The sequence below is a fragment of the Larimichthys crocea genome, chromosome XVII, assembly GCF_000972845.2.
Source record: "Larimichthys crocea isolate SSNF chromosome XVII, L_crocea_2.0, whole genome shotgun sequence".
NCBI classification, from domain to species: Eukaryota; Metazoa; Chordata; class Actinopteri; family Sciaenidae; genus Larimichthys; species Larimichthys crocea.
Genome location: NC_040027.1, coordinates 27,422,604 through 27,442,950, shown reverse-complemented (window position 1 = coordinate 27,442,950; position 20,347 = coordinate 27,422,604). Strand labels below are relative to the sequence as shown.

The 20,347-nt window shown below is 41.6% G+C and overlaps 1 protein-coding gene across 1 annotated transcript in view; it reads right to left on the bottom strand.

The window, feature by feature from the left end:
- naaladl2 (N-acetylated alpha-linked acidic dipeptidase like 2) overlaps nucleotides 1–20,347 on the bottom strand; it is a 504,703-nt gene that overhangs the window by 204,300 nt on the left and 280,056 nt on the right. The window contains exons 9-10 of the mRNA XM_019256507.2: nucleotides 11,016–11,135; nucleotides 492–624 (exon numbers count right to left, since the gene is read on the bottom strand). Of these exons, the coding sequence (XP_019112052.1) occupies nucleotides 492–624; nucleotides 11,016–11,135 (253 nt within the window). The remainder of the gene's footprint in view (nucleotides 1–491; nucleotides 625–11,015; nucleotides 11,136–20,347) is intronic.

Genomic DNA, 20,347 nt, shown 5'->3' with positions numbered 1-20,347 from the left:
TGCCTTCACATTCTGCATAACATTCTCTGTGTTTGCCAGATGCATGTACACTGAATTTGGTCAATATCACTCCTTGCAATCTAGAGTTACAGGGTGCTGACACTTTTCGGCAGGGCTTCTCCTGCTGTTACATTTTTATATATGCTGCATTATTATATTCATAATTATACTCTTAAAAGTACAAGTTATCCAAAAAGTTACTTCAGTAAATGTAATGAAGTAAATGTAACTCGTTATTACCGACCTCTAATAGCACTTAATGATTTCTCATTATGTACAGCAAAGGAGTTATTTAGGAACTGAAGATTTGAAAAAACAGAAATCAGATGGAGCCAGGTTGTTTGTTTCATATTGATACATGTTGAAGCAAAGTTTGTAATTGGTGTTTTGTTAAAGTAAAAATAAAAGTTATGACCCTGTTGTAGTATAAACATTGACAGATATCTTTGGATTTTACACATAAAAACACTCATTGAGCCACATTTACTCACCAATGGCAGGGATTCCTCCGGGGTTTAGAGTGACTCTGAAGGCTTGATGCCAGGTGTGGTGGCCAGAGGGAGCATCACACGGGTCAATGTAAAGCAGAGCGCCTCCAAAACCAAGCTCAGACAGGAGGGACAGCTGGAGACACACATACAACCATACACAAGAACAATGAGAAGCTGGAGCAGCTCTCACAAACACAAAACAGGCAAAAATGTTCAACACCTACAGTACAATGTTTTAATTGGAACAGGAAAAAGATGTCGACTACTCCCACCTACACACCGGAATGAATAAAACATGCTGGTTGTTTTGGAACAAACTGAAAACAACGCTGACATATTATCATAGACAAAGTTTATAAGGCATGAGCAAAAAACACTGCCAATTTACAAACATGCGCCATCTGCGACAAATCCTGAGGGAAATATCTGGCTTCTGTGGGTGAATGCGTCAACATGTTAATCAGCTGGCTCATAACTTTGTCTGTTTCATCTGCCGTCCGTTTTCTCCCGCTTATCCGGATTCGGGTCACTCCACCCTTTTCCGGCTGAGAACCATGGCCTCGGATTTGGAGGTGCTGATTCTCATCCCAGCCGCTTCGCACTTGGCTGCAAACCGCTCCAGAGAGAGCTGAAGGTCACGTTCCGATGAAGCCAATAGGACTAGATCGTCGGCAAAAAGCAGCGACCCGATCCTGAGGCCACCAAATCGCAGCCCCTCAACAGGTCCGACTTACTGCCGGCAATGCGGACGAAGCTCTGGCACCGAGAGTACAGGGATCGGATAGCCCGTATTAATGGGTCCGGAACCCCATACTCCCGGAGCACCCCCCACAGGACTCCCCGAGGGACACGGTTGAACGCCTTCTCCACATCCACAAAGCACATGTAGACTGGTTGGGCGAACTCCCATGCACCCTCCAGGGCCGCGCTAAGGGTATAGAGCTGGTCCACAGTTCCACGACCAGGACGAAAACCACACTGCTCCTCCTGGATCCGAGGTTCGACAATCTTGCGGACCCTCCTCTCCAGGACCCCTGAAAAGACCTTCCCGGGGAGGCTGAGGAGTTTGATCCCCCTATAGTTGGAGCACACCCTCCGGTCCCCCTTTTTGACCGAGGAGTTTTTTGACTACCTCAGTGACCTCAGCCCCAGAGATGGCGGGACCACCATGGGGTCCCCAGACTCTGCCTCCTCAAAGGAAGACGTGCTGGTGGGGTTGAGGAAGTATTCCCTCCACCTACCCAAGACGTCCCCAGTTGAGGTCAGCAGCACCCCGTCCCCACTGAACACAGTGTTGACAGTGCACTTCTTCCCCCGCCTGAGCCGCCGGATGGTGGTCCAGAACCTCTGCGAAGCCGTTTGAAAGTCGCTCTCCATGGCCTCACCGAACTCCTCCTACGCCCGGGTTTTTGCCAAAGGCCACAGGCCAAAAAGATTCTGTAGGACTCCTTCTTCAGCTTGACGGCGTCCCTCACCGCCGGTGTCCACTAGCGGGTTCGGGGGCCGCTGCCACGACAGGCACCGACCACCTTACGGCCACAGCTCCGGTCAGCTGCCTTGACAATGGAGGAACGGAACAAGGTCCACTCGGACTCAATGTCCCCCGCCTCCCCCGGGACATGAGTGAAGCTCTCCCGGAGGTGGGAGTTGAAACTCTTTCTGATAGGAGATTCAGCCAGACGTTCCCAGCAAACCCGCACAGAACGTTTGGGCCTGCCAGGTCTGACTGCCATCCTCCCCCACCATCGGAGCCAACTCACCACCAGGTGGTGATCAGTTGACAGCTCCGCCCCTCTCTTCACCCGAGTGTCCAAAACATGTGGCTGCAAGTCCGACGACACAACCACAAAGTCGATCATCGAACTGCGGCCAAGGGCGTCCTGGTGCCAAGTGCACATATGGACACCCTTATGCTTGAACATGGTGTTCGTTACGGACAATCCATGACGAGCACAGAAGTCCAATAACAGAACACCACTCGGGTTCAGATCAGGGGGGCCGTTCGTCCCAATCACGCCCCTCCAGGTCTCACTGTTGCTGCCCACGTGAGCATTGAAGTCCCCCAGGAGGACGAGGGAGTCCCCAGAGGGAGCGCTCTCCAGCACCCCCTCTAAAGACTCCAAAAAAGGTGGGTACTCTGAACTGCTATTCGGTGCATAGACACAGACGACAGCCAGGACCCGTCCCCCCACCCAAAGGCGAAGGAAGGCTACCCTCTCGTCCACCGGGGTAAACCCCAACGTACAGGCGCCGAGCCGGGGGGAAACAAGCATTCCCACCCCCACTCTGCGCCTCTCGCCGGGGGCAACTCCAGAGTGGTAGAGCATCCAACCCCTCTCAAGGAAACTGGTCCTGGAGCCCACGCTGTGCGTCGAGGCGAGGCCGACTATATCTAGCCGGTACCTCTCAACCTCGCGCACCAGCTCAGGCTCCTTCCCCGCCAGAGAGGTAATGTTCCACGTCCCCAGAGCCAGCTTCTGCAACCGGGGGTCGGACTGCCAGGGTCCCCGCCTCCGACTGCCGCCCATCTCTCTCCGCACCTGCCCCCTGAGACCCCTCCCATGGGTGGTGGGCCCATGGGAAGGGGGGCCCATGTCACCTTTTCGGGCTGTGCCCAGCCGGGCCCCATGGGTAAGGACCCGACCACCAGGCGCTCGCCAATGAGCCCCACCCCCAGGCCTGGCTCCAGGGGGGCCTGCATCCAAACAAGGGAAACTTGGCTCCTTTGATTGACATTTCATCAGGGGAAATTGAGCTGCACTTTGTCTGGACCCTCACCTAGGACCTGATTGCCTTGGGTGACCCTACCAGGGGCATGAAGCCCCCGACAACATAGCTCCTAGGATCATTGGAACACGCAAACCCCTCCAATGCGGTAAGGTGGCAGCTCCAGGAGGGTCTGCTGCAGTTGGTCAATGAACACATACTTGTATTATCATAATGGTTTAAGTCATAAACCATTATGATAATACAAGTATGTGTACAGATATTCACTGCTGCAGTCGGTCAATGAATATTTGTACACATACTTGTATTATCATAATGGTTTATGACTTAAGTTTGCAGATGCTGCACAGGGAGGATTTCTGCACATGTCAGTGTAAAATGTGAAATCAGTGTGAAACAACAGATGTAACGAGAGAAACCCCTTTTTTACCTCTGTCAGTGTCATGTAGGTGACAGTATGTAGAATAAAACTAAAATGTTTGCATATTCAGGACATATAGCTGGACGATGTGACGCTATAAGTTTGTCAGCCTTCACACTGTTTATACGGTGGGTAGTTTACTTCACTTTAATATCTCTGGTTGCACCCAGTGAGCAGGACTGCTTTACACCAATACTGGATTTTTATATGATTTTATATGATATATCAATTTGATGAAGTACACTGCTTTGTCAGGTATTTGCTGAATCACCCCAAAACACACATTTCCATATTTCTCTTTCTGATTGTCTCCTTACTCTCAAAAAGTATGAGAGCATGAGGTGAACAGTGGGTGTTTGTTTGTTTACAAGGATGTCGGGGCAGAAAAATGCAGCATTAGTTTACAGTAAATGGATATTAGCGTGAAAGTGGTGTCGTTTCTGCACTGCACTCCTCAGAGATCACCTGGCAGTCAAGCAGCGTGCATCATTAATGTCATGTGGTTCTGCTCTGCTTTTCACATGTAGTAATATCAACATGACTTCCTGTTTTATCTTTATGGACTAAATATTTGCTCGTATGACTGACTGTTTTCCTCCTGACAGTCAGAAATCCTGCGTTGCTGTTTAGTTAGTCGACATCACTGGTAATATCAGAATAGTTGCAGGTTGGGAGGAAGTGTGCTGCAGCTGCTGTGTGGAGCAGTATTTCATTGTTGTCCATGGGAGATGTAGCGTCCTTGTTTTTTATGAGCGTAGATGACTATTTTATTGAATATGTGACACGAGTGACGGTCATTCTCCTCTCATCACAACTCTGTCCTTCACTGGAAAACAGGGACACCACCCACACACACACACACACACATGCACAGACAAAGTCTGCTACTTACAGAAGAACATGCTAATACAGACATTTCTAAGCAAAACTATTGCTCCTTACTTTAATCCAAACATGGTTACAGAAGACATGCACGTACACACATTTGTCACATTCACATGTGACAAATGTGTGGAAAACCATTCATTCAGAAGCAAGAATCAATATATTAATTAGAAATAACTCCTTACAGTTCTCTTAATCAACATGCAGCTGAGCACATCTCACATCCAAAATGAACCAGTTCATCCAAAAGACCATACACATCTCAGCATCAACTCTTGCATGGAACATTTGCCAACATTTGTCTCCAAACAGTAACTGTGTCAGTCATGATATCATCTTTTCGCAGCCATCACTGCAGATATGTCCAGACATCGAGCATTCAGTTTTGTCCAAGATGGACGTCTGTTCATGTGAGGAGATGGATTCCACTATGGTGTTGAGGAGTGGGGAGTCAAAGCTAGGATATATCTTTGTACCTGTCACATGAATGTGCACACTGCCCCATTCATGCTACACTTTCAGTCAAAATCCATCACAACCTCATGACTTTCTTTGAGACACCTGTGGGACATGTACAAGGCAAAGGTAAAAGTGCAAAAGTACTAATACAAGACTGCCAAAATACTCTACTCCAGTTTCCAGCATGTTCATATGCTTACAGTACACATGCTCACAAATTATAACGTCAATTACTTCATGCAGACCAGAAAGAACAAATTCGGTTAAAGGTGACACCTTTGTGGGTCAGATTGTAAACAAACATTTCATTGAATTTTAAAGATTTGGACACTCAATGCATTGTGTCAAAGCATTGATTCAAAGTTTAGTCCACATGTTGACTGTGTGACTGTGTGAAGAGTTTTCTAAAGGTGAACTCTGTTAGCAGTCTAAAAAACCTGTAATGAAACCAGACCAGGGAAGCTAACATGTTGAAAACATGTTTACTGTGTGTGTGTGTGTGTGTGTGTGTGTGTGCGTGTGCATGTATTAAATATGAATCTAGCTGAATGTGTAACATTGGGCCTGCAGTCACCGTCACACACTCATTAGTGAGAGTACAAGGCTCATCAATCATTCTTCCCCATTTATATGTAAAGGGCGATCATTTCTCTCAGCTGCCGACACACACAGACATTATGAAGCACACCTGATCAAATTTGTCACAAACTGTGGGCGAGGAGGAAAAATGGGTCAGCAGCCTGTTGCTAGAAGAGTCCCATGTGACGGGAGGTGCAGTCTGATTTAATGGAGTCAAACTGTGTATATGTAAATGCAGTATGCTGACCTCTCTTACTCCTGTTATGGCTCATTAGCCTGTCATTTATCACTAACCCTACATTCAGAAGTAATGTTCAATGAATAAAGAGATGGTGATTTTTCAGTAAATTCAGGGCCTGCATGTATTCAACTGCTGAAAGTAAATAAGTGGCACAAGTAAAACCCAAGGTCCTTTTTTCAGAGCTTTCAACAGTCACGTGAATGCAGTGATGAAGACTGTGATACTGTTGAAATGTTCTGCAAAAACTAGGAGGTGAATGTTGAGTTTGTTGTGTTATGCGACAGTTTCCACAAGGTCCAGTTAAAAGTCCATTCTTGGTCGTTGATAGTAGCATTCTTAACTTTAAAGCCAACATGGATGGAGCTTTTAGGCAACATGGTGTTTCCCTGTTGTGGGATCAAGTCTATTTTATCTGAATGGATAAATTTGATATGCTGATCAATACTCTGATGTGGTTTAGAGGTGCTTAATGAATCTAAAAAAAAAAAGATCAACTGGTGAAGTAGTAGCCTGTTGGGTCTTTGTAGTAGTAAGTATTTTATTACAGCATACACGTCAAAATTCAGTCTGTATCTTTCAAGTGTGATAACAAAACTCCCATTTGGATACTACATTAATATTATACTCTATTTACATTAACATTCAGTCTTCCTGAAGAGCTGGGCCTTCAGGAGGTTTTTAAAGGTAGAGAGGGTAGTATCCTGATCTGGTAGGAACTGATAGGACATTCCATCAATGGGGAACAACAGACGAGAAAAGTTTGGATTGCTCTGAGTGTACGGTGGCAGAGCCAGACGTCATTCACTGGAGGAGTGCAACAGTCCTGAGGTAACACATGCCTGGATAAGGGTGATCAAGTAGGTGGGTGATGAACTGGAGACTACTTTGTAGGTGAGCATTAGTGATCTGAATTTAATGTGGGCTGCTATACCCAGTGGAACTCGTTGAGCAGTGGCCCTTTTGGGTTGACTATACACCAACAAGTGAAGACAAATTTTAAATTACATTCTTTGCGTGTTGCGTCTTATATTATATTATGGTTTTACATAGAGAATCAGATATGCATGGACCATGTCTCTTGTGTGGAGAAGTACATATAAAGAGTGGCAACATGGGGCGGTCGGTAGCGTAGTGGGTTGTGCGGCCGCCCCGTGTGTAGAGGCTACAGTCCTCGCTGCAGCTGGCCCCGGTTTGAATCCCGCATCGGACGGCCCTTTACTGCGTGTCACTCCCCGTCTCTCTGCCCCCTGCTTCCTGTTTATCTTCAGCTGTACTATCAATAAAGGCCAAAACAATAATCTTAAAAAACAAACAACAACAACAAAAAAGAGTGGCAACATATTACAGAGGTCCTGTCCTATCCTTAAACTTTCCCAGTTCCCATCACAGACACAATCACCACATCAGGACCCATCCATCTCATCGTGGCTAATTAAGGACATAATGAAGTGGTGCTTCATCTTTAAGTCACAATTTCATTTTCACTATCTTAATACATGATTGTGAATAAAACAATATTCAAACTTCCATGTTCATTTAAACTATTTGACAATTATTCATTGAATACATAAAATAAATACATATAGAGAATCATTCCATCTGTGTCTGTACCCACAGAAGAACATATTGCATTGCTGTATTCTCCTTGACCATCTTGACTTCTGAATGTGCTGTAATAATGACCAGAGGTTCCAGAGGAGGCGTCCACGGAGCTGGAGCCTCAGCAGAGTCTGGTTCTCTGGTGGGTTTCGGGTCAATATCCTGGCAAGTCTTTTCAGTCACATCCTCCCTGGCCTGAACCTTAATAAATGGAGGTTCAGAGGAGCCACAGCAGAGTCTGGCTCTCTGGTGGGTTGTGGGTTCTCCTCAAGGCTCTGGCATTTCATTGATATTCCTTCCTGACCTAACAGATGTTTGTTCAGCAGTGGGCGTCATAGGAGCAGATAAGAGGGAACACAATGGAAACTATAAGCTAAAAAACTTTTTGTACAGTTTGTACAGTTCAACCTTGTCTCTGTGTCCATGTGAGGCTGGGGGTGTTTCTCCACTTGTTATTTAGTTAGTAACTGCAAAAGCTAACACTGTAGCTCAGTTATTCTCAACATTACTTTGGTCTGTTAGTTGGGGGCTCTGCCAGATCTGTAATGTATTCCTCATTGAATCAATGAACTGACCAGAGATGATCAGACTTTAGAGAGGCAACGTCTAAGCTAACTTTCAACATGCCGCATGCCAAAGAACTTTTGGCACAGTGTGAAGTCAGTCGAGACTCTGTCTCAGCAGAACCTAAGAAATAAACTCAGCACTGACTATGAAGTAAAATGAAAAAAAAAATATTTGAAAAGAAAGCTTAATATAGAATACTGCCATATCTACTCTAATCACATAATTGCCTTTCTGCATATCCACTTGTTTTTTACATTCATCACATTTATTGTACATTTCTCTTAACTATGTACAAAAACTCTTTAGAACAGTTACATTAAATATATTCTCAAGTTTTTGAAATTCTTCCGAAGACACAAAGTTCAATTTCATCTTGTTAAGAAAACAAATTCAAGGTATGTTTTATTCCCACAGTACAAAATCTTCAGAAAAAAAAAAGCTTAAGAATATTTTCTTCCTCTGAATAAAAAGGTGACATATCATATATGATTTTGATTTTATTTATTTATTTATGAATAAATCTGTAGCAGTTCAAGCGATATTCATGAACTCACCCTCAAAGCCAGAATGTGGGAAAGCATGAAGATTTTGAAGTTTAAGCGACATTTTTTGGGAGCCACTCCTGTGGTAACATATTGCTTGGACTCTGAGAAGTGCATCTTTGAGTTTAATACATTCCTTTATGAAACAAATTTTTGGCATCAGCTCAAAGCTAGCTGGCTGTGAGCAGAACTGCTGGTTACTAACTAACTCTATTAGTGGCATGCTACACGTGTGGACATGCGTCTTGACTATACCATGATCTGATGTCAAAGCGAAAAAAACAGTCAGCTTCACTGTCGGTTGAATTTGCTTTTGTACAACACTGTCTTTGTCTGTATACCTACATGTGTAATCTGATGTGTGTATCATAGAAGTGTTGACTTAATAAGTAAAGCAGAGGTCGGCAGTGTTCCCAAACTCATGAACATAACGCTTAAAATGAATCAAGTTCTTTAGTTAAAGGGAATAATTAGCATATCCATGTGTCATAGTTTTATATCGTGATACACTGTGTGTATATACAGGAGTATTTAACACATTGTGTGCATTAATACAACACACACACTCTCTCTCTAATATCAGTGCAGTTCTCTGATGTACTGACCGCTACACTGCGCTGTTCATTTGTCTGTTAATATTAACTGCTGGCGCTATTTGAGGCCACGGATGCTACGTCTCATCTGAATCTCCCAGTGCAGTAGCTAAAGGGCATGGCTGCAATCAGACTACAGGATGCTAGTAGACCTGAGATCAAATGATATATATCATAATATAATATAATACAACACGACAAAGAGTTGAGACACTGTGTAAAATGTAAATAAAAAGAATGATTTGCAAATCCTTTTTGACCTATATTCAACTGAATACAGCACAAAACAAGATATTTTTATTTAAAGTGATAAACATTGTTTTTTTGTCAAAATACACTCATACATCCTCAGTCATTCACAAACAAGGATAGGGTGAGGTTCACTGTTTTGTAAATGAGTGTATATTAATAGAAAAACAAACAACAAAGCTCACTTATTAGCTTTTTCCAGAGCTCATCCTGTCTTCATCATCGGATGATCGGTTTCATCGGTTTGTGATGAAGATGGATCTGTCAACATGTGAGTCAGTAGCTGGTTTAGGATTTTTCTTTCCCCGCGGCTTCATAGTTGAACAGCAAAGTTTATTCTTCACCATAGTACTCATAATTGACCTATAATAATTAACCTTGTTATTAACAATTGTTATGGAATTTTCTATCCTTTGGTCACACAGGTCACGTGTGGGCCTTCATGTCCTCAGCAGTATTAGTTGTTTGGCTTTGACTGGGAACAGTAGGTGCCAGTCTATCTCAACACTGTGGTGGCCAGGGTCAAAGAGACCTATTGCTGCCTTCCTAGTCATAATAGATAGCTTGCCGTTGACGTTCCAATCTGTGTAAACAGACATCTGTGTCTCCAGACTAGAATACGCTGACAATAACACCTGCATGGGTAAAAACATTCCCTTTGACTAATTATGGGGCGTATAGTATTTGGGGTGTTTAGTTAAATCTTGAAAAGATTTAACTAAAGGTGTTAAATGTCCTCAAAATCTCTGTCAGATTAGATGTGTCAATCTGTTTGTTTAGTGTTTAAAGAAAGAAAGAAATGGAGGTGAAGCTTTTACATCTGCACTGATCTTTGCATCATACAATAATTCTATATCATTGTTATACAGTATCACTTAATGGTAGTATGACTATATACAGTATATTTAATCAACTGACATGAATACAATTGCAGGTCAGTAACTACATACAGTATAATACGGCAGTCCACACAGAGGTTGTATTCAGGTTTGCATAATTGAAATTCTTTTAATTTGATAGAAACTGAAGATAAATCTATCAGTAATTAACATCTAAGTAGATGTTTATGTTTTGATTAACTGGATTGGAAGTGATATTTTTCCTGTTATCTGCTAATTGATAGGAAACCTGCTTTGAGCTAAATGTGGCTCACATCCAAGCAGAAACAGGCCTAATCAATCAATGCATCGCTAATGCATTTCTTTTTTCTTATGAAGGCAAATGGATTCAGACATATTTGCAGCAAAGAGGTGCAGATACAGGAGTCAGGTATGATGGATTTATGGTAAAAATAATATGAAGAATTAGTCATGCATGGCTTGCCATACACATTACATTAGGCTCTGTTCGGTATACAAATCCCTGTGCAGCAAACTGCATTTGGTTTCTTCAAAGGGCAGTGAGCTGTAGCATGCAAGTATATTAACATACCCGGAATCATTTTAAACCCCTCATTATGTGAAAATCAATTTTTGTCATACCTCACACTTGCACTTATTTTGAAGATCAAAAGATCTCATTCTTGAGTCTGGCTGAATATTTTTCCTGCTGCAGGATTATAGTATCAGGTAGATCTGAAGTGTGATTATTAAATCACATGTGTGATTCTTTTATCAGCAGAGCGGAGCTGTGGCACTTTGCAGAGCTTTGATTTGATCTTACCTTGTACAGTAAAGGTGCTTGGCCAAGCTTGACCACTGCAATCTGGTTGGTTAGGTTCAGGCTGTCTTTGGCTCTCCTCAGGTCATCTATGCTGCCGTACTGGACGTCCACCACCTCCCCCTGGTGAGGAGAAACAGCACAGAGGTTCAGAGGTCAGCAGGTAGCAAAAACATCACATACCCATTAATGAAATATTTCCTTAAAGGTACAGTGTGTAAGATTTAGTAGCATCTAGTGGTTAGATTGCAGATTCTTTCCCCCGCTTACCCCTCTCATTCCAAGTGCAGAGGAGACACTACAGTGGCCTTCATGTGCCAAAAGAAGTCACTGTTGTAACTGCACAGGCTCCTTTAGATACATACATTTAGAAATTGTAATAGTTAGATATTCTGTAAAACTATAGGTCATAGTGAATGTCTTTGTTACTTGTTCTGCATTGTGTTGGTGTGTTTGTTGACTTTAGCTAGCTGTTATGCAAGTTAATAAAATATTAGTAATGTAATGATAAGAAGATAATGTATGGCTTCTTCATGTTTTGGCTTCTTTGGAAAGATTGCTGCTCCTTTGGCTTTTCCTGTGCTCGATAACAAGTATGATTCACCATGTGTCGACATTTAACTTCTCAAACGTCCAACAAAACACAAAACAACTAGCCATTAACAACTAGCACACACTTCGCCTGTCTTTTTTTTTCTGCCATGTGCTCTGTAGAGTTTTTTGACCATTCTGGTCAACTGTAACAAAAATGGCGGCACAAGATGGCGGACTCCGTGTAAGAAGACCCACTCCACATGTAAATATAAAAGGCTAATTCTGATCGGTGATAAAAACATAACAATTCATTGTTTAAAGTAATTATATATTACTGAAACCATAGTTATGCATGTTATATTCCATTTGTGATAATAGATCACCCTAGAAGTTGCACACTGTGCCTTTAGGATGTGTAATATGTGTCAGGTGTCAGGTCACGTATACAGTATATATGTTTATATGCATCTTTATGCTCAGTCATTCTCTGTGTATGACCTTACATTGAATTATGGCAGTGTATAGATCTAAAATGTGTCCCCAGCGAAAAGTATGAAAAACTGTTGAGTCCAGGAGTTTTGTCAGATTTGGTTAGTTTGAGCATGTTCTCAGTTTGAACTTTGATAATTGTACATGTCATTTTATTTTGCAAAGTTCATCTTTGGCTGCCCATGTGAAGACAATATTGATTTTTAAGTCAGTAATCTATGCATGGTGAATCTGAGTCAGCCTGGGTCCTCATGTAACAGAAGAACACTACGGTATGTATGGAAAATGTAGTATCTGGTCTTTTTAAAGCTTGACCAGCATGAGGGATAGTGAGGTCATCTGATCCTTCATTCTGACCATTCTTTTCAAAACTTGACACTTGAGAGTCTCCCATCTCTGAAAGTACAATACTTTGTAGTTCCCTTGAAATTCGGCTTTGTTGAAGAGGTTCTGAGAGATTGGGCCTCATGCAGGAATTGATATATAAACAAATCCTGTTTTATTTTGATTCCTTTTTCAGGGATTCACTTTGAAATCAGTGGGTGGTATGCTGAATGCTGGTATTGCTCTACTGGTTACTCTGGGTAACAGAAAACTGTAGCAGAAAAAAAGCTGTCTGGGCTCAGGAAATACGACTCGTCCAATGGTCCCAATTAAGACTATAAAAACCTGTTGCCTGCTTTCAGCTTCTGAATGGCATGCATTGTTGCTCTGGGTATCTAGTTCCTCATGCAGAGAACACATTCTTAGTGATCACATACATCTTTTTGATGAGATGGATGAATCACTGCTGAGCTGTTTCAGACTGCCAAGAGCATTCTCATTTGGAGGTTTGGACGATGCTCTTCTTCATAAACCTTTTTCTTGGTGACATCGTTTACAATTCTTGTTCACCTGCCAGAGTATTTGCACACGTCACAGCACCTGCCTTAGGGCACATGGTGAGAATGTTTGCTGATTTGGAGTTTGACTTCTCTTATTTATGTATTAATTAAGAGAAAAAATTAGATGCATTTAAGAAAACATTGTTTGTTAAATGGAATAAAAATATGATTCAACAAAGCAACTATGAAAAAGTTTGGTGTCTGCACCAAAGAGTAGATCTTACATGACATGATGCCTGCTCTTACTTTTCACATTAAACAATAAAGATTCTGTGATTCGACAGGCAATTATAGAGATTTAATGAATTGCCACTGTGCATGTAATCATTCCTGATTTAGTCATTATAATCAATAACAGGATATGTAACATGACATCATGGAATTGGATCACCTCGCAGCATGCTGGAATTATTTTGGAGAGTGTGTGTGTGTTGTGTGTATGCGCATTTGTGTCTCTCTCGCGTGGTGTGTTATCATCTACCAAATTAAAGTGACCTAGAAGTTGTTGAGGAAAGTCAAAGCATTACTTTTTGGGGTCTCTCTCTCTTTCCCGCTTCTGTTTCTCTCTCCCTCACCCCTCCTCTCCCCTCACCCCTCGTCCCGCACTCCCTCACTGCATCACCTGGGCCTGATTCATTTTTCACGTGGCCTAGGGGCAAGTGTAACACGATGCTGCTGCAATGGAGGGAAAGGGAGGGAGAGTGTGCGAGAGAGAGAGAGCGGCTGAATGTGTGAAAGTGTGTGTGTGTGAGAAAGAGAGAGAGAGAGAGAGAGAGAGAGAGAGAGGGAGAGAGAGCACATCTTTTGCATCAGGGGAGCCCAGGAGAGGAGAGCGAGGGAGATTTATCGCTCCTGCCTGCATTTGCATCATAAAAGTCCTCCATTTAAACTGCAGACCATGGAACAGTACAAGACGCAGCAAATTGAAATACAGGAGGATCTTCGGTACACACTGTGATGGTGCTGCTGGAACTACTCTCATCTCTCTCTCTTTCCTCTCTCCCCTTTTTTTCTCTGTCTCATACCGGCGAGGTGATGAAATTAACAATGGAAGTGGCCTCTGTCCGACTGAAGCCGCGAGCATCATTCTCCTGTTGAGATGATGAATTCTTCCTCTTAACCCAGCCAGCCGTTCACAGGACATTTGAGTTTTTGAATGATCGGGAGCCAACACATAATGACGAACTCTACCAGTATCCAGTATCTTTGATGATTTATGATTTTACACAGTAAAATGTGTCATTTTTGTGTTTTTAAACAGTATTAAGACCTTTGTCAGAGATTATAAGCGACTTTTTCCAGGAAGGAAAGTTTCAGAAACATTTCTCAATTATCTCAGAAAAGAAAATGTTCAGAGTACTAAAGAGCAAGCATTTTATAAATTTTCTAATTCAAACAATGATATTATTAAGATACTGTTTTAAGTGCTATGTGTACTGTAAGAGGAGAAGAAGACAGCTTTGTTAGAAGTGACAATTTCTACATTAATAAATCAAACTTCTGTCACTATCACAGCGGCTGAGATGGGCGTGACTCAAAGGGCCTCACTGGGAGCAGATTTGAACTTTCATTTTGAATAGAACCTCATTCCTCCTGGCTGGATGTCACCTGCTTCATCATCATGAAGGACAAGTTAATCTTTAAAGCTGCAATCCAATATAATATCTGCAGGTTTATTTTGTCCCTTCTATATTACAATTCTAATGCTTGAGAGGTGGGTATTAGTGTTCTCTGCCGGCGGACAGAGACTTTCAACATAACGTATCTGAGTCAAATGATTTACTACTTTAAACTACTTGCAACTACTGCCCTTTGTAAGTAGTGACTCCCTCTCTTTGCTGAAAGTAAGGAAGCTTTACAAGTATCACTCAAGAACAACAAGTCTTCTCTGATGTAGTGTTAGTCACAGGTAAATATAGACTCTGATATAAAAAACATAATCTGCACCAAAATGAAAGAAAGCAGTAAAAAAAAGAAAAAAGAAGCTTGATTAAAGACAAAGGAATGACTCTTTCTGATGAGCATGTGAACAGAGGAGGAGGAAATGAAAAGCAGGCATGCAGGAGGAGGCAGAGGAGGTCGTGGATTCTTTCTGCAGTCTGCTGATTGAAGGCTGCTCAAATCCACCCTGCAATTAATTCTTAGCGCATCAATCACACTGTCATTTGTTCAGACAACAAGGAGAGGCAGGAGGGTCAGTGTTAGGAAAGCCTTCACAAGCTCCCAGTAACTGTGCATTGACATAGACTGGACTATAAGAAACCGGAATATAGCTTTATTGATTTAAGGCACATATATTCTCATATCATACAAATCCCCTCAAACAATGCAGAGATCAACAGATGATGAAAGCAGATGTAAAAGGGCAGAAGATTACTGTCTGTTTGAATGAAATATAGGAGAGTACAGTATTATGTATGGTTAAGTCCAGATACTCCAGTTAAACTTAAATGAATTATTGATATGAAAACCTCACACACCTAGCGAGGTTCAGACCAGTGTGAGCTTAACTGCAAGTCCAGCACAATATCAAACATCAATCATGGATCAACATCAAACTCCAAACGCTGATTGCTGGTAAGTTTGTTAATATTGTATTTTTACCTGGCTGAATATGAAGTGTGGCCTATAACTACCCTGGAAATACTAAGAATAAATGTGTAATGTAATGTATTTATTTCTGTTCAACTTCAGAACCATTGTATGTACAGTATTCATATATGTTATGTATTGTTATTGCTTTATCTTTAAGCAATATATTGCTATTACATAATATGTTATTTTTTCCTCTGATATCAGAAGTGATACAATAGAAACATGAGAGCAGGCTCGGCCACTAGCAGAAACAGTCTATGCAGTTGTTTAAGGCCATACATTGACTGTGACTTAGTCTGATTCTCGCTCCTCACACTTCACTTTATACAGGGTTAAGTTGACTGACTTGTTCAACTCTCACACAATGACCCTTTTTCATACGTTCTCCCACCACGTCTGTTAACCTACACAGTCACATTTGTCACTTTCCTCCTGATAGTCTGAAGTTCTGCACAGAGCTGCTTATTTGTCCTGTCTGTCTCTCTGCTGTCTGTGTCCTGTCCGTCTGCTGTCTGTGTCCTTTATGTCTGCTGTCTGTGTCCTGTCTGTCTCTCTGCTGTCTGTGACCTGTGTGTCTGCTGTCTGTGTCCTGTCTGTCTCTCTGCTGTCTGTGTCCTGTCTCTCTGCTGTCCATATCCTGTCTGTCTCTTTGCTGTACATGTCCTGTCTGTCTGCTGTCCGTGTCCTGTCTGTCTCTCTGCTGTCTGTGTCCTGTCTGTCCCATGCTGCTGCTCAGAGTCCTCTCATAGTTAGTTTAGTGCTTTGTGATCATTCAGAGAGTCGGTTTGAAAAGTTTTGCCAACATGTGAGAACACATCTGACTGGGAGAGTCTCCTGTTGTGTGACTTTGTCAGGAGAATATTTGGTTTCACTCTGAATCTTTTTGAGGTTTTTGGTTAATAGGACGATACAAAATCATGAATGTAGCCTGAAAATATATAATTTCACAACTGCCTGAACTGAATCATCAAATAAAAAGGAAGCCTCAAAAACCTCATGAAGATATATAATGATGTATGTTAAATTATCTTTTGTGGGCTTATTGTACTTTTCACATCATGTTTTGTTTGTAGAAAGTAAGAGATTTGATTTGAATTCATATGTCTATCTCTAGTGTGCATGTATGTTAATTTAGTTATTAGCTGGTGTACTATTTGTTAGTTGCACTAGGACCACCAAAAGCCAAGAGCCAGCCCTGCGTGGTGCTACCAGTCTTAAAGACAGTTCTGTGCATAGTGTGTCTCTGTGACATTGTTTTCTACACTGATTATGTGCCATGGACATTACACACAGCAGAAATATTAAACTCAAGACCTCCCCCACTGTAAATGGTAAAGAAAAAGGATTGTTACACCACCATGATGTGTCTGTTTTCACTGTATGTAGTCACAATCCCGTGGCTCCATTCTTGTGCCAACATTTACTGCAGAATATTCATAATCACACTGCAGGCTGGCCTCATGGAGGAGATGATTTCATTAGATTCTAGAGCACATGTGCTTACATTTACATATTAATGAGGAAAAAATGTTTTTCTTCTTGCAGTTTTCTTGAAACTCTATTATGCTCTGAGAGGCTCAGTTCATATTAATGTCAGCCATGATATTTGTGAAGATAAGTGTGATGACACAGTACTTGCTTCTAAATAATGCTAATTACCTTAATTACAGATCTTATTAATATAGCTTTGTATATTAAATTATTGTGGGTGATGAGGGATTAGGCAGCTCAAGTGTCTTGTTAATTTAAAATCTGACTATTAACAATATTTAGACTGAAGAACACTACAGTGAATGCAATGAGATCTGATGGGAGACAGTTTTGGAATACGGCAGCCCTGAATGACATTTGGCCTTACTGGAAGCAAATTTAGTATTTTTTACAGGAGATGTATTTCTGTGTTTCATGATGATTCAGGTAAGTGAAATGCAAATAATATGACAGGGCAGGGCCAGGTTACACAAATGACTAAACAGGAATTTAGAACTGGTGCTTGAGGGCGAAAGAAGAGGAAATTTTTTATTGCTTGCTTCCTTATCTGAGTAGAATTATAAGCAAATTATTTCCTTGATTAATATGTTCTTACAATGTTAAAGTTACAGTCTGATATTGGCTGAATTAATCTGAACATGCACACAGTAATTTTAATCTGGTAAGATGACTACAAAGTAATAAATTCATCATATTTCTGTTCTTGGATATTGGATTTAGTAGATGTGATAGAAGTTATAAAGACTAGCTTTGTGTCCAAATTGTCAATTTTCCTGCTTGGTCTAAATGTTAGGACCTCAAACAAAATCCACTAAATGCTTGAACCAACCCTCTGGCAAGACTTCAAGATTAATTAGGTTATTATTTTGTTTATTCTGTTGTCATATATATATATATATATATATATATATGTAATTCATTATCATATCAAAATGGAGTGCTGGTTGTTCTTAAAAATGAAAAAAAGCTTGAAAACAAACCTGGATCTAGTAAGTATGCTCTCTAGAGCAGAAAACACATGTTGCACATGAAATATATATATAATGGGCTATTTATAATTGGTATGTGGGGGTGTTTTTACACATGTTGTGGTAGTGAAGGGAGGGTGGGTGGGTAAAGTAAGGAGTACTGTGACTGGATGTACATTAGAGGTAGGAAGACAACGGATCTGCTGGAGGACATAATAACAAGGGTTTTGCTCATAGACCTTGGAATGGAATACTGGAAATAGAACAAAGGCATCTTTCCGGATACGACCATATTATTCCTAAGACCTTAATACAACACAACCCTGTAAGTCTTCAAGGAATACAGCCCCCTGAGTACATGTCTCCTGACTGTAGATACAGCACATAATCCGCTACTTGCAGATACAGTGGGCATCTTTGCTTAGCACCAAGCCTCCAGCTGTTGTGTATGCACCTCCTATAGAGGGAGGTCAGGGAAGAAACTTCCAAAGAGGATATGGTCATGGTTAGCACTCTAGCACTGGCTATCAGTGTTCAATCAATGTTTGCTTCCAAAGGAATAGTTTGATAGGTTCTTGAAACCACTAACATTGGTACCACACTGTTCTTACTACTTCCTTCAATCATCTCTTGCATCCACCTTTCTAAGGTGTCCCTAGGACATCATCCCTGAGATTATCCATAGCCTGATGTCCAATGCAGCCCAGACATTCAGCACCCGGAAACCAACTCAGTCCTGTACAGAAGGCTAGGCTCCCACCTGCACCCTTTCAGACAGGAATCCTCAAGGAGTGGTGACCAACTCACGACTGGCCATTGTTATTTGCTCCAACGAAAGCAGTATCCAGTTGCTCAAGAAACTAATCAACTTTTCAGGTCTTCCCCTCTTCCTGTGATTTGTTCTAACTCTGATAGTACTGGAGTGGATGACCCCATTTGTCCTTCCGCCTCTGAGAGCAGGACGTCAAAAGTAGTCTCTAATAAAGGGCAGAACTTTATACATTACATCCTCACCTCTCAGATACACTCAATCTGAGATCTAAATCTGAGGCTGTCTCAGTGGGGAGATGTCATCCATTTCCCAGAAGCACCTCACCTGGTGTGGGGTGTATCATTATCCTACCTGAGGTGTCAGGCTGTCCTCTGCCTCTTCTTTTCCTCCATCATTGTTTTGAGGTGCCAGCATCCCATTCTTCTACAGGGATTACTGATTTTATTGTTTCATCCAACACTCTTTTAATTTCCCACATTGAGACGTTCTTGCTTCTTTTTGGTACTGTTGACTTTGATCAACCATCGACCATGTTGAATACAATTTGACTGTATGGCATTCAGTTTGTTAAATATGGTGGTGATATAATACTTTAAGGAATTTCAAATTTTCAAATATTGCACCGTATTAATAATGTGCATTCTTAAAATCTGTAGAAAAAAATGCTTACCCAGCATGCCCATTGTTTAGAGTTCAGGGGTAGTTGCCAACATCAGTGCTGCAAGACAGTGCACTGATCTGATCACAAATCTTGACAGGGACAGTTCTTGTAAGACCTACAGTAACGTTGGGCAATAACTACATACGTCACAAGTATTAAGAATCCAAAAATAGTTTAACAAAAGTGGACTGGATTTTCATCCAAAGGACAGGGGACGTGAAGAGATAAAAGTTAAAAAAGAGAAGTAGACAGAGACAAGGACAGAGCTGGGTGTTGAATTAGTCAGAGGCTTTTCTCCACAGCCTGTCCTCAGAAAGCTTAAAAGTGAGCATTTCTAAAGCATCAGTGAGTTTGTGATTCTGTAATGTTGAGTCACGTAATGACGTCTGTGCCTTCACCCCAGCTTACCTTCAACCTTGTCATTATCATCCAGTTGGATTTAAAAGTGAATTGAATTAGTCTTTTTACATGAATAATTCATCAAGAAAATGTTATGTACTGTCTAATATTCACTCAGGCCTGCTCAGTTTACACGCCATGTACCTCTTACAGTATGACTATAAGTAAGACCTTATAGTAGTATCAGTATGAATGAAATATATATTATAAAGAAAGCTTTATAATTTAAGAGGTTGAGCAAGAACACATTCATCTTTACTTGATGAGCCAGTTACATTCATTTCAATGTAACCAGAATTGCTACCTCTGAGTCAGTGACTATGAATCTTTAACTGAACTGAATAAAGCGAGTGGAATGATTCCCACTGCCAGTCCTTACAGTTGTGACCAAATGATCCTGTGGCTCTATGGGGAGGCCGGTCTCTCACTTTGCTTGATGGATAACAACCTCTAGTGAATGTGTACATTGTCAGGAGGATTTGTTGTACCTTACGGATGTTGACATCTCCTGGGATGCTGCTTGTGTATTTTCTCAGTGTGTT